General features: G+C 42.1%; 2 protein-coding genes across 2 annotated transcripts in view; one reads left to right on the forward strand and one right to left on the reverse strand.

The window, feature by feature from the left end:
• Positions 1-1,145: 1,145 nt before the first annotated feature.
• Positions 1,146-11,837, forward strand: shisa3 (shisa family member 3). The gene is made up of 2 exons (XM_023990313.2): positions 1,146-2,306; positions 7,611-11,837. The coding sequence occupies exons 1-2, from the start codon at positions 2,036-2,038 to the stop codon at positions 8,165-8,167; spliced, it is 828 nt and encodes a 275-aa protein (XP_023846081.1). The 5' UTR covers positions 1,146-2,035; the 3' UTR covers positions 8,168-11,837.
• The window catches only part of atp8a1 (ATPase phospholipid transporting 8A1), a 222,843-nt gene continuing 216,741 nt past the window's right edge, over positions 11,090-17,191 (reverse strand). Inside the window, exon 38 of the mRNA XM_070444153.1 lies at positions 11,090-13,595. Within this exon, the coding sequence (XP_070300254.1) occupies positions 13,498-13,595 (98 nt within the window). The 3' untranslated portion in view covers positions 11,090-13,497. The remainder of the gene's footprint in view (positions 13,596-17,191) is intronic.

A 17,191-nucleotide genomic window follows, 5' to 3' on the forward strand; every position in this document is an offset into this window, starting at 1 on the left:
ACACAACATGACAACAACATGGTAGCAGCACAAAACACGTTACAAACATTATTGGGCACAGACAACAGCACAAAGGGCAAGAAGGTAGAGACAACAATATATCACACAAAGCAGCCACAACGGTCAGTAAGAGTGTCCATAATTGAGTCTTTGAACGAAGAGATTGAGATAAAACTGTCCGTTTGAGTGTTTGTTGCAGCTCGTTTCAGTCGCTAGCTGCAGCGAACTGAAAAGAGGASCGACCCAGGGATGTTTGTGCTTTGGGGACCTTTAACAGAATGTGACTGGCAGAACGGGTGTTGCATGTGGAGGATGAGGGCTGCAGTAGATATCTCAGATAGGGGGGAGTGAGGCCTAAGAGGGTTTTATAAATAAGCATCAACCAGTGYGTCMTGCGACGGGTACACAGAGATGACCAGTTTACAGAGGAGTATAGAGTGCAGTGATGTGTCCTATAAGGAGCATTGGTGGAAAATCTGATGGCCGAATGGTAAAGAACATATAGCCGCTCGAGAGCACCCTTACCTGCCGATCTATAAATTATGTCTCCGTAATCTAGCATGTGTAGGATGGTCATCTGAATCAGGGTTAGTTTGGCAGCTGGGGTGAAAGAGGAGCGATTACGATAGTCTAGATTTAATTTTAGCCTGCAGTTTTGACATGTGCTGAGAGAACAGTGCATCAAGCCTCTATCAAGCCTACATTTAGCTATTAGATGTATAGAAGAATATCCATTAACCTCTAGATAGGATAACCAAACCAAATTAATCGAATAAAGTAATAAATCCAACCTATACAAACGGCAATAAAATAAGGTGACAATCAACGTTTTTGAAAGCCACCAGAGGGCGACACATCAATATAAATTTGGCGATTTAAGGGAAAGTTAGAGTTGAAGCTACGCTGCAAACAAAAGACAACTGAAATCTTAACCCGAGCATATACAACTTCCTCTTAGTAATATGAATAGGCTATATTATATATATTTCTAAAAGTGTTTTTCATACAGGGTACAAAGTTAAAGATACCAAATAATGGTCACTAGCATAGGCTATTGTAAATTAAAGACCAGGGATCATCAACTAGATTCAGCCGCGGGCTGAGCGGATGGTCAGGGGGCTGGAACATAATTACAAATTATTTGTAGACTGCAAATTGATGGCAWGAACCCCAAACAGATATAACATTAGACTAAAACATAATCATTTCAAACCTTGCTTACATTTTCATATGATCACATATACATTATATCTCCATTATGCGTGGGAATACTTTGGAACAGATTTCCAAAATTAAAATCACTTGGAGCTGATTTGATAAGGACAGATAYGGGAACGCATGACTGCTGAAGCCTATGTCCTCTCAGCATCACTTTGCGATAGGCTTCGTTCCGCGTAGGGACAGAAAAGCGACCGCTCCATCATGAATGCGCACGTCTGGTGGTCAAAGAGATGCGTGCGCGCCTACTGAGTTGGTAAAAAAAAGCAGCAGATTTCAAATGAGGCTGGACACCAGACGACCGTAGCCATCCAGAACACGTTGTCTTCACGGACCTGAACAACAACTTGGATTAAGAAAGTACACCTTGTTTTCTTGTTTCCAAAGGAACGCATTGAAGAGAAGAAAGGTTTGGGTGAAGTTCGGATACACTCTTGGCTAGTTATATTTCTGATGTGTTTTGCCTGTGCAATCATGACATTTTGAGAGGAGAGAAACAGTCATTCATTTGGACAACCGTGAGAGTTCAGTTAAAGCTTATTTTACACCTGTGACCTGATACGGGATCGACTTTGGTTGAGGAGATTATATGCCAAATGGATGGAAATGCAAACATAAACTTAAATGCAAAAGTATTCGCATGGTTAAATTAAAATCAAACGAATAATGACAATTCTAACAAATTGAACCAGTTGAGGATTCAACCGTGGGATTGTTTCAAACCGCATTCATCATGCAAATGTGTTAAATGCAAAGACAACGCAAGAGATAAATAATAGTGCGTAGGCTACTGGGCTGCTAATAAAGTGTTGTCGTGATGGTGCGCCTGCTAAACTACCTCATGCTGGGGTACCTGACCTGGAATCTACGGATATCAGACGCACAAGGAGAGTACTGCCATGGGTGGCTGGACAGTAATGGAAATTACCACGAGGGCTTTCAGTGTCCGGAGGACTTTGACACCATGGACGCAACCGTGTGCTGCGGGTCTTGTTCCCTGCGGTACTGTTGCGCGGCCGTGGACGCACGGCTGGACCAGGGAAGCTGTACCAACGACAGAGAACAGGAGAACACGGAGTTTGCAGCGCGTAAGTTTAGACTTCCAAAGCATGCCGAGCCTGGCAGGAGTGGACAAGTTAATGCACAATTAACTTCAATGCAAAACACAAAACTTGGGAGTGTTGTTATTATATTACTTTCAAAGGTTTAATAAAGATTTTATATAGTGAAATATTTCAAAATAAAAAATGGCATCTAGACACGCTTTTAACGAGCCATGTCACTCAAGATTCATGTTTTTCACCATTCAGCCTCTTCAGGTCATTGCCAGGCATGTAGGCATAGCATAATATATTTCATTATAAAAGTTTTTGTTTTCAATCGGTTTAAATTAGTCTACATTAAGATTAAATATAACCTATAAATACATAATCGTTTGTCCTATTTGTAAAAATAATTTAGAAGCCAAAAATGACTTAGGCTATCTATTAAATAACACAATCAAAGAAAATACAAATGAATGCGATTATATTTCATTTATCAAGGCCTATATTTTGTTTTCATAAGTATATTGTACAAATAATCTCATTAAAATGGTCATTTTGAAACCTAACATATGCACTGAAAGTAACTTTTCARTGAGTTATAACAACGCAATTGCTCTATCAAGATGCAGAAATYACAGCCTATCTTGATTTACAAAGAAAAAGCACTAAGCAGCTCCAATTCCATGCATGTGGGGCACCTGTTTTTTGGCTTGGGCTTCATTTGACCTCAGGTTAGGTACATTGTGGGCATGCGATACACCTGGAGAGTGTCACCATGCATTCCTCGAGTTACATGATATGCAAGAAAAAACATTGTGTGATACTACCCCAGACCTATGTGAAAATAAGTGGATGGAGTTTGACCACAAGGCCCTATATAAACCATGCAACGTTGAAACAATCATGCAATTTAAATTATCATTTTGCACACCAATGGCAGAATAGCCTATCCAAAGATGGCATCAGATTGTGTATTTGATACCTTAGGCTATTTCACTATACTTCACAATATGTTGGCATGCCTGTGTAGCAGAGGTTATTAGCTTATAATTAATTACCAATTTAAAAACAAGAGCTTTCATTCACATAAAATATGCTTATTCAGGGAATTATTCATCATTATTTCAAAATGTATACCATTTATGGAATATATCTGAATCTAGATTTACATTTAACTAATTTCACCAAATCTCATAATTAATCGGTCTCTAGTGTTGCTAAGCCATAGCTGGCGTGGTCAATACAATTTCCATTTTTTTATGAAAATAAATTATCTTCAAATGATTTCCTTCCCTTAGCTCCAATTGCCATTTTAAATTGTAATCTGAACATTTCATCTAAGTTTTGGAAAGATGTGTTCAGACAAAAACGCTTCTGTTAAATTATTTTAAGAACATTCGCAGTAACTGTTGCATAGTCAAATTCAGGCCTAAAACAATTAATATAAAGACAATTACTCAACACCCAAGAAATAGAAGGCTAAATGATAGACCTATTAATAACTACAAAACAGATGGTTTTGTCAGTGGATGTTGGTTACATGCAATTTAAAAAATATAGTATAAACATGCCTTTTAACACTTTGAATACATTGTATTGACAGCCTAACTGTAGTTGCTTATTGTTATAGCTTATTGTTATAGCTTATTGTTATAGTAGCAGATGTTTCTTTTTTTGCAGCACTGCATTGTATTGTATAATTCACCTCAGTGGCCTACTTACATTATATGGTGCAAACGTTTACTACCAGTATGASATTAAAATGGGCTATTGAAAATATGTTTTGCAACAATATATTTTTATCTTGTGAGTTAATGTAAAGAAATACTGTATATTAAGGGGATTTAGGAAAGGATGAGTAAAGAGTAACATTTCACCTTTGTCTTCTAAAAATCCTTTCTCCTGAATCCCTTTCCATAAAAAAGTTGTACACCTGGATTCTGTAGAAAACAGAAAGAGAACATACCGTTGAAGTCGGAAGTTTACATACACTTAGGTTGGAGTCATTAAAACTCMTTTTTCAACCACTCCACAAATTTCTTGTTAACCAACTATAGTTTTGGCAAGTCGGTTAGGACATCTAATTTGCTCATGACACAAGTAATTTTTCCAACAATTGTTTACAAGCCGAAGAACACCATCCCAACTGTAAAGCACGGGGGTGGCAGCATCATGTTGTGGGGGTGCTGCTGCAGGAAGGACTGGTGCACTTCACAAAATAGATGGAATCTTGAAGAGTAGAATTATGTGGATATATTGAAGCAACATCAAGAACATCAGTCAGGAAGTTAAAGCTTGGTCGCAAATGGGTCTTCCAAATGGACATGACCCCAAGCATACTTCTAAAGTTGTGGCAAAATGGCTTAAGGACAACAAAGTCAAGGTATTGAAATTTGTGGGCAGAATTGAAAAAGCGTGTACGAGCAAGAGGCCTACAAACCTGACTCAGTTACACCAGCTCTGTCAGGAGGAATGGGCCAAAATTCACCCAACTTATTGTGGGAAGCTTGTGGAAGGCTACCTGAAATGTTTGACCCAAGTTAAACAATTTAAAGGCATTGCTACCAAATACTAATTGAGTGTATGGTAAACTTCTGACCCACTGGGAATGTGATGAAATAAATAAAAGCTGAAATAAATCCTTCTCTCTACTATTATTCTGACATTTCACATTCTGAAAATAAAGTGCTGATAATAACTGACCTCACGGAACCCAAACTGGCTGCGCGAGTGCGCTATCGTGCATACATTTATTTTGTCCCCTACACCAAACACGATCACGACACGCAGGTTAAAATATCAAAACAAACTCTGTACCTATTACATTAATTTGGGGACAGGTTGAAAAGCATTAAACATGTATGGCAGATTTTTTTATTTTTTATTTCACCTTATTTAACCAGGTAGACAAGTTGAGAACAAGTTCTCATTTACAATTGCGACCTGGCCAAGATAAATCAAAGCAGTTCGACACATACAACAACACAGAGTTACACATTGGAGTAAAAAAACATACAGTCACTAATACAGTAGAAAAATAAGTCTATATACAATGTGAGCAAGTGAGGTGAGAAGGGAGTTGAAAAAAAAATGGGGGAAAAGGCCATGGTGGCGAAGTAAATAGAATATAGCAAGTAAACACTGGAATGGTTGATTTGCAGTGGAAGAATGTGCAAAGTAGAGATAGAAATATATGGGGTGCAAAGGAGCAAAATAAAATAAATACAGTAGGGAAAGACAGGTAGTTGTTTGGCTAAAATTATAGATGGCTATGTACAGGTGCAGTAATCTGTGAGCCTGCTCTGACAGCTGGTGCTTAAAGCTAGTGAGGGAGATAAGTGTTTCCAGTTTCAGACATTTTTGTAGTTCGTTCCAGTCCATTGGCAGCAGGAAGGAGAGGCGGTCAAAGGAAGACATTGGTTTCTGGACGTGACCAGACGAGATATACTCTGGAGACCGCGCTGGGTCACCAGCGTGGCGTGGCTGGTTATGGTGAACCACCAGCTGAGCTGAGATAAGGGGGCGACTGTTACCTAGCCAGGGTCTTGTAGATGACGCTGAGCCCGTGGGCCTTTGACGAGAGTATGAAGCGAGGCCAGCCAACGAGAGGTAGCACAAGCGGTCGTGACACGTGGTGGGTCAGTATAGTGGGCTTCTCGGTGACAAAACAGGACATCGGCACGTGATACCGCACTGCATCCCAATTTATTTGAGTAGAGTGTTGGAGGCTATTTTGTAAATGACATGCCAAAGTCGAGGATTGGTAGTGATGGTCAGTTTACCAAGGGTATGTTTGGCAGTATGAGCTGAAGATGCTTGTTGCGGAATAGGAAGCCAATTCTAGATTTAACTTGGATTGAGATGTTTGATGTGAGTCTGGAAGGAGAGTTTACAGTCTAACCAGAACCCTAGTATTTGTAGCTTGTCCACATATTCTAAGTCGAGCCGTCCAGATAGTGATGTTGGACAGGCGGGCAGGTGGCAGGCAGCGATCGGTTGAAGGGCATGCATTTAGTTTTACTTGTATTTAAGAGCAATTGGAGCCACGGAAGAGAGTTGTATGGCATTGAAGCTCGCCTGGAGGGTTGTTAACACAGTGTCAAAGAAGGGCCAGAAGTATACAGAATAGTGTCGTCTGCGTAGAGGTGGATCAGAGACTCACCAGCAGCAAGAGCGACATCATTGATGTATACAGAGAAGAGAGTCGTTCCAAAAATTGAACCCTGTGGCACCCCCATAGAGACTGCCAGAGGCCCGGACATCAGACCCTCCGATTTGACACACTGAACTCTATCAGAGAAGTAGTTGGTGAACCAGGCGAGGCAATCATTTGAGAAGCCAAGGCTATCGAGTCTGCCGATGAGGATGTGGTGATTGACAGAGTCGAAAGCCTTGGCCAGGTCAATGAATACGGCTGCACAGTATTGTTTCTTATCGATGGCTTGCACTTGCTAGCTAATTTGTTCTATTTAGCTAGCTTGCTGTTACCAGCTAATTTGTCCTGGGATATAAACATTGAGTTGTTATTTTACCTGAACTGCACAAGGTCCTCTATTCCGACAAATTAATCCACACACAAAATGGCCAACCGAATCGTTTCTAGTCATCTCTCCTTCCASMCTTTTTCATCGTTGAACTTATATGGTGATTGGCATCTAAACTTTCATAGTATTACCACGACTACCGGCAAACATTTCGTCTTTCAATCACCCACGTGGGTATAACCAATGAGGAGATGACACGTGGGTACCTGCTTCCATAAACCAATGAGGAGATGGGAGAGGCAGGACTTGCAGCGTGATCTGCGTCACAAATAGAAAGGAGTTCTATTTTAGCCCTTGGCAACGCAGACGCTCGTTGGCACGCGCGAGCAGTGTGGGTGCAATAATTGAATAACATGGATTTCTAAATTTATTTTGCGACGCTCGCGCACGCGACGTGTCCGGTCTGGTCAGCATGTTGACAGGGAATTTTTACTAGGATTAAATGTCAGGAATTGTGAAAAACTGAGTTTGGTGTATGTAAACTTCCGACTTCAACTGAGGTCTGTACACATTTGCAATACAGTTTACACTTGGTATCACACATATTTTCACTGACTCCACATAGGGTTATTAACTATGAACTCCACTTCTTATTGGCCCTGTTTCCATGAGCTTAGCACATGTCTATAAGTGATTGATGGGGTAAGCAATGTTACCACCCTATTACCTTCACCAATCAAACCAGTATTCAGATCTGTGATTACCGAAAGGTTAAATTATGAATTTAAGTATTCAAACAGGTATTCAAGTTAAAGTTTAAGTACAAGTATGCAAGTATTCCAACACCTGTRCCTCCTTGCAGAGCCCATCTACGTGCCCTTCCTGATGGTGGGCTCCATCTTCGTGGCCTTCGTGGTGGTGGGCTCCCTGGTTGCTGTCTACTGCTGCACCTGCCTGCGGCCCAAGCAGCCTACACAGCAGCCTATCCGTTTCCCCCTGCGCAGCTGCCAGACCGAGACCATCCCCATGATCCTGACCACTGCGCCACCCAGCCTGCGCACCCCCTCGCGCCAGTCCAGCACGGCCACCACCAGCTCCAGCTCGGCTGGCGGGGGCAGCTCGGTGCGCGGAGGTCAGGGGCAGCAGCAGCACGGGTGCTTGGTGTCAGCATCTGCATCCTTCTCCCCCTCCACGCCCCAGCCGCTGCTGCCACCACCCCCGCCGCCCCCCTACACCTCCCCCACGGCCTGCATGCCAGGTGGCTGCCAGCAACCCCACGCCCACGCCCAGCTGCACCAGCCCATGCACCAACACCCAGCCCAGGGCACGGGCTTCTTGCTGCCCCAGCAATACTTCTTCCCCCTGCAGCCGGAGCCCTTCTCCGGGGCCAAGGGCTTTGCAGACTTTGGACAGAGCTGACGGGGCTCCACGGGCAATGAGGAGGGGGATTACAGGAGCACTGTGTGATGTGAGCAGGGTTGTGTTCACTAGGCACCAAACGGAAGAAAATGGACCGAAACAGGAAGGGACTACCTGAACCTGTCCAGTATGAGTTAGTTTAACGCTGTGAGACGTTTTAAATCAGTGAACGTTACTGAACATGAGCCTGGTGTGTTGTGTTGACAGACAGTCAGCGGCTAAGGGGAGGACTGCGCTGACGTGCAGTACAGTTGGCCTGTTGAATGGAGACTGGGTGACAGGACAGTTAGGCGGTGCTCAAGATGAACCACAAGAAATCTCCCTAGTCGAGCAGAATACATGGGTCTTGTCTAAGTCAGTGGTTCCCAAACTGTGCGGGTCGGGGGGGTGGGGGGGGGGAGAGACTCAGTCCGGCTTTCAACTTACTCTTGAAAGTTGTAATCTAATTCAAAATTGGGTAGTGCATCATCAGTTCCTCTTGTCATGTCAGTCATTGCATATCTTAGAGAGCTATTTATAACTTGTCAGAAATGTCCACATGAACTAGTCAATGTCAGCTAACGTTTTCTTTTTGCCCATAGATGTTGTAATTTTTTTGTCACTCAAATATCACATGAATACACATTAGACATGGGAAAATGTGTAGAATTGCAGGAAATTAGCTTTAAAACTGCAACAATACAAAATCTACCAACAAGAYGGGTGTGAAGAGTTTGTCATGAACAGTGCTTGTGCCCATAGAAATAGACGCGGTGCACTCATGCGCGGGTGGTGACAGATGTTCTCCAATGCTGGAAGGGGAACCTGAGTGAAAAAGTTTTGGAAACCCTACAGGAATGGAATCTGCTCAGACCAGACAGGACCTGTTTATTGGTCTTTATCGTTTTCAATGTCATGCACTTTTTATATACATTTGTATTGTAATCAAGAGTATCTGTCTTCTTTTATACACACTTTGGTTAAACGGTGATTTTCAATTGTCACYATAACTTTTGTGGCATCAACATTTTTCAGAAGTGTTCTGCAATTGTTTTGGCAAGCTGTTGGACATTTAATGCAATGGAATTCAAATTATAATTTTGACAATCACAAGCCCCTCTAAAAAGAGGGAAAGGACTGACACCAAGTTGTGCAGTAGGGTGGACAAAGCCAAAGGATGTACTGTGTACAGTGTTCACTGGTTTGATGCTCTAGACCAGATGTGTCCCAACTTCTTATGTAGGGCTATGACACACAAATCAATAAACTATCATATTAGCCAACACCAAATAAGAGTCCAGTATTTTATCTTGTCATGCAACGCTACAAATAGAAGTAAATTAGAAAATGTGAAAAACACTCCAAAGAAAAATGTTACCTACATTTTATAATCTAACAGTGGATGGTTGATAATTGCTTCATTGCTCATTTATGAATACATTCGGTAGTAATACTTACTGTATAGTACAATCTTTTGAAAATGGCTTTTCAACGGTTTCCTTTAGGCTGTTAAAGCCACAATCCTGAGTTTGTATTTTAAACATTCAGCCCAACTGCAGCCTCCCCATTTGTTTATGAAACTAAGGCAAAAATGTGGCTTGCAAATACCGGATTTTCCCCTTCAGCTGCAGACATATAGGCAACTAAAACGGTTGGAGATCAGTTATTCGCTACCTGTCGCTCACTCTTACGCCATACTTCACATGAGGAATGTGGCAATGAGATCAGTCATTGTCAATGCTCAATGAGCATGTCATAGCCACAGTGTTAAAAACAACTGGTCCCAGAAATAGGGAGAAGTTTTGGGTTGCACGAGCAGGTATGGCAAGAGTCCACAAAGACTGCTCTGTTCCCTAGTCATTAAAGCGTGAAATCGACTTGGAAATCACTGTCCTATTATGGCAGATAAGATGGAATAGTTCATAAAGCGGATAGTGTTTGGGGCTAGATTCTGAACCTGCCAAACAAAGGAAAAATGACAGCAACACCCAAGTTGTTGCTGTCATTTCTCATTTTTTTGGAAGTCTCAGGATCAACTATGTTTAGCCAGACAAGCACCCCAGTCCAATAGAAACCTGTACACAGGCAGACCTGCATCCTACTGTTTGGAGCTATTCTTGCTCAGATGTCACCACAATAGTTTTCCTATATTATTAAGGGTCTTGTTAAAGCATTTGACAGGGCACCTAGTCATTAAAAACACTAGAACTGACCTTCTTTCAGATACTGTATTTTAGAGGTATCATACTGCTCTGAATCATCTCATAACTCAAAGAAAATACTTCACAGATTTCCACTTTTTYAAAGGTACATTGGCAGTAATACAAGTACTCCTGTATGAATACTCTAGCAAGGGTACACCTGGTTGGGAAAATATGGCTTTGTAAACTAACGACTAAAGAGAAACTACCCATTCCCAAATGGGGTAGATTGCTGGACACTGGACGGATCAGACACGTCCATCTAGGTTGGTTTTGTGATACAGTTATGATAGTGGATACTTTGTCAATAACAGAGACAAATATTTGTAATTATAACGGATGTGATATCCTACCGCATGGCCGCACAGTAAACCTCAGATGACCAGTCATCAGGGAATACAACAGGAGAGGGTCAGCTAAATCATAACCATAATGACGGCATTTGTTTGTTTGTCACACATGGAAGGGAATGATGTTTTCCCTGAGTCTCCCCTGCCTTTTCCTGTTTAGGTTCTCAGCGCTCRGTATGCCCTGTTTGCTTCCGCAACTAGCTGCCTTCCCTCATTTTGGATGGTTACAAAGTCCTAAATGAGGGATGGCACTTTATCCTAACATAGTGCACTACTTTTGCCCAGAGTAGTACACTACAAAGAATAGGGTGCCATTTGAACTGCAGACAGACATTCATAGATATTGTGATAGTGGAACATTCCATTTCTGTGATGGTAGATGATGACAAAGGTTGGTTTCCATGTTTGAAAAGTTTATTTTAGTAGTAGTCCTTTATGGCAGTAAAAGACAGAACACTTAAAAGTTTGCAGTCCCAACATGCAGAWCAATCATTAAATGATATTGAAACAAATTGAAAAGTGCATTTTTTTCTGTAAATTGACCAACACTTGAGGGAGAATCAAAGTAGTACAATAAACACTTAACCGGAGAAGGTTTTAGTCCATTCATGCAGCCCACAACTTTCACAGACAAAAAGCAACAGTCCAAGCCTTCCACGACCACTTTCACATCAGAAGACTCACATTCAGCATTTTGGAATCGTGACAGCAGTTGACATCTAATCAATCGAAACACGATAGCGTAACAAATACATTTTTACTGATACCCTCACMTAAACCAGGAAGAAACACAAAAAGGTTTGTAGTAAAGTAGAGGTACACTGCATGAGAAAAAAAAAAACTAAACAAGTTACAAACATGTAGACCCAGAGAAAATACACTGAAACCAATAACCAGATAATACCAAAATATCCACTATTGGAAAGGTAACAGAGTGCATTGTGCAACATCTCCTGTCAAGCGAGAGCCTTAGCATCAGAGCCCAGGACCCCCAGGGCTGAGGTCTGGCCATACACAGAGGGCCATACAGCAGCAGACAGTACACCATCATTATACCTGGAGTCATGCAGACAGACCAGAGGAGCAAGCGGCACCACACACACAGTCAGTCACCCATACGTCCTCAAACATATACAAAAACACAGTCAAAGAATGCAAAAGGAGACCTGAMGTTCTAAGGGCTCCCAGTCTCACACAAATGACACAGACATGCGTATGTAGAAGTTACCCACAGTAGAAGAGGTTACACACACACATACGCACATGCACATGCAGARGGCGGATTAACGCACACACATACACACGCAGCCGGTATGGAAACCGCTCTCCCATAGGGAGAAGAGAACAAACACAGTTAATTATGAAATAAACAAAGCAGGTACTATAGTGACAATAATAACAACGAGACATTTAAGAAATATATTTTCGGCATTCATTTGGGCATTCTTTTTTTTGTCTGAGAGAAAAAAAGGAAAAACATGGACAATTATTCATTACAAAGCCGGTCACAATGCAAAAATTCGTACTTCTCCAATATAAAAATACAAATTCTCAAAATAACTATAGAGAAAGTCGTTTTGATACTGTGTGGAGTTTCCTGGCAAATTTTCTCTCTCCCTTAAGCTAATGGCACTTATGTTAGAAGGATAAACTCTCCATTCGAAGGGAAAAGACGTTTTTGAAAGAAGAGCCGCCACTGTAAGCATACGGAAATTCAACAAGATCGTCATACAGCCACCCCCAAAACACTGGGTAGAAAGAAAGCAACAATGGAGCCTGTGATTTTATATATACCACTTTACTTTCTACCACATTGTGTACTGGAGAGCAATACATGGGGAACAATGAGCTCCTCTTGCCAATTAGTGGGTAGAGCACTGTTCTAAACTAGCTAGCTAGGGTATCTTACGTATTCTAATCAGGGAAAAAGTCTAGTTAGGCACCATTGTGATTGTTGCAGCCGAGTAACGTGTGGAATGCAATTACTTGTATAGAGCAATCGAAGTGCTGTAATAAAATGGTGGAWATTGGACGAGTTGCAGGCGGCTATCATTAAAAAAAAACTATTCAATTTGGGCACGATAACTACATCATTCTAAAATAAAAACATTTAGAAGAAAAACAAACAAGTATGGCTGAAGGCATGAACAAATGTAAGGCCTTTTTATACAGTAGAAGTGCAAAATAACAACAAAACAAAATGTCTGTTCTGAAGTGGTCCATTCAAAGCTGGAATAGACTCAGGAGTGTCAATATTCTTGGTTGAGATTTTTTTTTTWATCGAAGCTACAGCCGACTTGAAAGAGATTGCATTTACAACTGCTATTTCGCAATCTGCATTTACAAACAAAACAAAATATTTGGTGGGGTCAAAATCAAATCTGGATTATTCGGTCACCAATTGGAGTACACATACAACAGTTTTGACGATTTTGGAGCAAACTACATATTTTTTGGGATCTATTAATAGGAATGGAGGAGACATTAAGAAGTGAAACCTCTTCATTAGATAGAGCAAGAACAGAGAAACTTCAGACCACAGACTGCTAAAAATGCAAGCACAGTGCTCATGTCTGCTGGACACACAACTACAGCAGTGAATACTTTTTGAACACTTTTTTTGTTCCTATTTTTTTCCCTTTTTGAAGTACAAGACATCCCTCTTTCTTTTCCTTTATCATGTCCAATATCCTGCGATGCTCGGGCTGGGGTTATCCGGAGACTTCCCCGTCAGGTTCAAATCACCGTCGGAAACGGGTGTGGCTCTTAAAAGGCCGGCCGGGCAGAGAGGGGCGTGGTTTCACCACTCGTTGGTCCTCTGTTTGGTGGTGTCGTACGCCCGGATGACCTCCGACTGGGAGACCACTCCGTTCTCGTCTTGAGAGAAGGCGTAGCCGTCTGCAAGCAGGACAGATGGACAGAGTYAGAAACGATGGCTGACGTTCAAATTCCAAACGTGATTAGAAAGAAACAAACTTCGCTTGAAGTAAACCATTTCGGAACAAAAGCATAAAACTCATAAAACATTTTTTTATAAACTGAATAAAAATGGATTAAAGAATGGCTTTATAACTTATAAACTTATAAAATGACATTGACTGAACTTTTTTGTTTTTGTCTTTCAAGCTCCCCAAGAAGCTTGACCAGTGCTAAGCGAGGGAGGGGCAGTCATGTTACCTGACACCTCTCTTTACTTAGCTATACAGCCACTACCTACAACTACGGGAGTTCTTATCCTAACCTTTGACCCCCTAACTCACCTTTAGGTCTCAAATGATTCAGGCACTACCTGCAGGCCAGCAGATGAGTTCAAAAGGCCCGGTGAGAGGAGTGCATTGTGGGAATAATATTGCAGCATTTAATGAATCGTTAAATATGTGTAACCACCACTCACATACAGTTGAAGTCGSAAGTTTACATACCATAGCCAAATACATTTAAACTCAGTTTTTCACAATTCCTGACATTTAAACCTAGTAAAGATTTCGTCTTAGATCAGTTAGGATCACCACTTTATTTTCAGAATGTGAAATGTCAGAATAATAGRAGAGAGAATGATTKATTTAAGCTTTTATTTCTTTCATCACATTCCCAGTGGGTCAGAAGTTTACATACACTCAATTAGTATTTGGTAGCATTGCTTTAAATTGTGTAACTTGGGTCAAACGTTTTGGGTAGCCTTCCACAAGCTTCCCACAATAAGTTGGGTGGATTTTGGCCCATTCCTCCTGACAGAGCTGGTGTAACTGAGTCAGGTTTGTAGGCCTCCTTGCTCACACACGCTTTTTCAGTTCTGCCCACAGATTTTCTATAGGATTGAGGTCAGGGCTTTGTGATGGGCACTCCAATACCTTGACTTTGTTGTCCTTAAGCCATTTTGCCACATTATGCTTAGAGTCATTGTCCATTTGGAAGACCCATTTGCGTCCAAGCTTTAACTTCCTGACTGATGTCTTGAGATGTTGCTTCAATATATCCACATAATTGTCCTACCTCATGATGCCATCTATTTTGTGAAGTGCACCAGTTCCTCCTGCAGCAAAGCACCCCCACACCATGATGCTGCCACCCCGTGCTTCAATTAAATATATTTATAAAGCCCTTCTTACATCACCTGATGTCACAAAGTGATGTCCAGTAACCCAGCCTAAAACCCCAAACAGCAAGCAATGCAGGTGTAGAAGCACGGTGGCTCTGAAAAACTCCCTAGAAAGGCCAGAACCTAGGAAGAAACCTAAAGAGGAACCAGGCTATGAGGGGTGACCAGTCCTCTTCTGGCTGTGCCGGGTGGAGATTATAACAGAACATGGCCAAGATGTTCAAATGTTCAAATAATAATAATCACAGTGGTTGTCGAGGGTGCAACAGGTCAGCACCTCAGGAGTAAATGTCAGTTGGCTTTTCATAGCCGATCATTCAGAGTATCTCTATCACTCCTGCTGTCTCTAGAAAGTTGAAAATAGCAGGTCTGGGACAGGTAGCACGTCCAGTGAACAGGTCAGGGTTCCATAGCCGTAGGCAGAACAGTTGAAACTGGAGCAACAGCACGGCCAGGTGGACTGGGGACAGCWAGGAGTCATCAGGCCAGGTAGTCCTGAGAGATGGTCCTAGGGCTTCACGGTTGGGATGGTGCTCTTCGGGTTGTAAGCCTCCCCCTTTTTCCTCCAAACATAACAATGGTCATTATGGCCAAAGAGTTAGATTTTTGTTTCATCAGACCAGAGGACATTTCTCAAAAAAATACAAACTTTGTCCCCATGTGCAGTTGCAAACCGTAGTCTGGCTTTTTTATGGAGGTTTTGGAGCAGTGGCTTCTTCCTTGCTGAGCGGCCTTTCAGGTTATGTCGATATAGGACTCCTTTTACTGTGGATATAGATACTTTTGTACCTGTTTCCTCCAGCATCTTCACATGGTCCTTTGCTGTTGTTCTGGGATTGATTGGCACTTTTCGCACCAAAGTACGTTCATCTCTAGGAGACAGAAAGCGTCTCCTTCCTGAGCGGTAGGAGGGCTGCGTGGTCCCATGGTGTTTATACTTGCGTACTATTGTTTGTACAGATGAACGTGGTACCTTCAGGCGTTTGGAAATTGACTTGTGGAGGTCTGCAATTTTTTCTGAGGTCTTGGCTGATTTCTTTTGATTTTCCCACGATGTCAAGCAAAGAGGCACTGAGTTTGAAGGTAGGCCTTGAAATACATCCACAGGTACACCTCCAATTGACTCAAATGATGTCAATTAGCCTATCAGAAGCTTCTAAAGCCATGACATAATTTTCTGGAATTTTCCAAGCTGTTTAAAGGCACAGTCAACTTAGTGGATGTAAACTTCTGACCCACTGGAATTGTGATACAGTGAAATATAAGTGAAATAAACTGTCTGTAAACAATTGTTGGAAAAATTACTTGTGTGTCATGAGCAAAGTAGATGTCCTAATCGACTTGCCAAAACTATGGTTTGTTAACAAGAAATTTGTGGAGTTTGTTAAAACAAGTTTCAATGACTCCAACCTAAGTGTATGTAAACTTCCGACTTCAACTGTAGGTCACAGCACACAGGGGAGGAGAGGTGGGTACAGAGGGCTTTTCACACTATTGAGCTGAACCAAACTGTACTATGATGGCCTGGTTACACATCCACCATAGTTGCTGAAAGCCTGCTGAAAAGGACAATGTGTTTTGGATTGGCACGATACTGTGAAAAGGGCATAGGTTGGGTTTCTAATAGAGATCGGGGGTTTTCGTTTCTCTACAGGTAAGAACGTCAAAATAAAAAGGGGTCACACAAGAACGATCCCTTCCCCACCTACGAGACAAACAGGGGTCACCAAGAAACAATCCCTTCCCCGCCTAATAGACAAACGGGTCACACAAGAACGATCCCTTCCCCACCTACGAGACAAACAGGGGTCACACAAGAACGATCCCTTCCCCACCTACGAGACAAACAGGGGTCACAAGAACAATCCCTTCCCCGCCTAATAGACAAAACGGGTCACACAAGAACGATCCTTTCTCCACCTACGAGACAAACAGGGTCACACGAACGATCCCTTCCCACCTACGAGACAAACAGGGGTCACGCAAGAATGATCCCTTCCCCACCTACGAGACAAACAGGGGTCACACAAGAACGATCCCTTCCCCACCTACGAGACAAACAGGGGTCACACAAGAACGATCCCTTCCCACCTACGAGACAAACAGGGGTCACACAAGAACGATCCTTCCCCACCTACGAGACAAACAAAAAACATACAAAAAGATCAGCGAAACAAACAGAAATAAATCCATTTAACCAATAAGGCCCGAGGGGTTGTGGTATATTGCCAATATACCACGGCTAGGGCTGTGTCCAGGCACGCCATTTGTGTCGTACATAAGAACTGCCTTAGCCGTGGTATATTAAGCAATAAGGCCCGAGGGGGTGTGGTATATGGCCAATATACCACTGCTAAGGGCAGTTCTTATCCACGGCTAAGGGCAGTTTCTAATC

Source organism: Salvelinus sp. IW2-2015, linkage group LG6.2 (genome assembly GCF_002910315.2).
Source record: "Salvelinus sp. IW2-2015 linkage group LG6.2, ASM291031v2, whole genome shotgun sequence".
In the NCBI taxonomy this organism is placed as follows: Eukaryota; Metazoa; Chordata; class Actinopteri; order Salmoniformes; family Salmonidae; genus Salvelinus; species Salvelinus sp. IW2-2015.

Coding starts and splice junctions, on each gene's coding strand:
- shisa3 (XM_023990313.2), top strand. CDS start 2,036: ATGGTGCGCCTGCTAAACTACCTCATGCTGGGGTACCTGACCTGGAAT.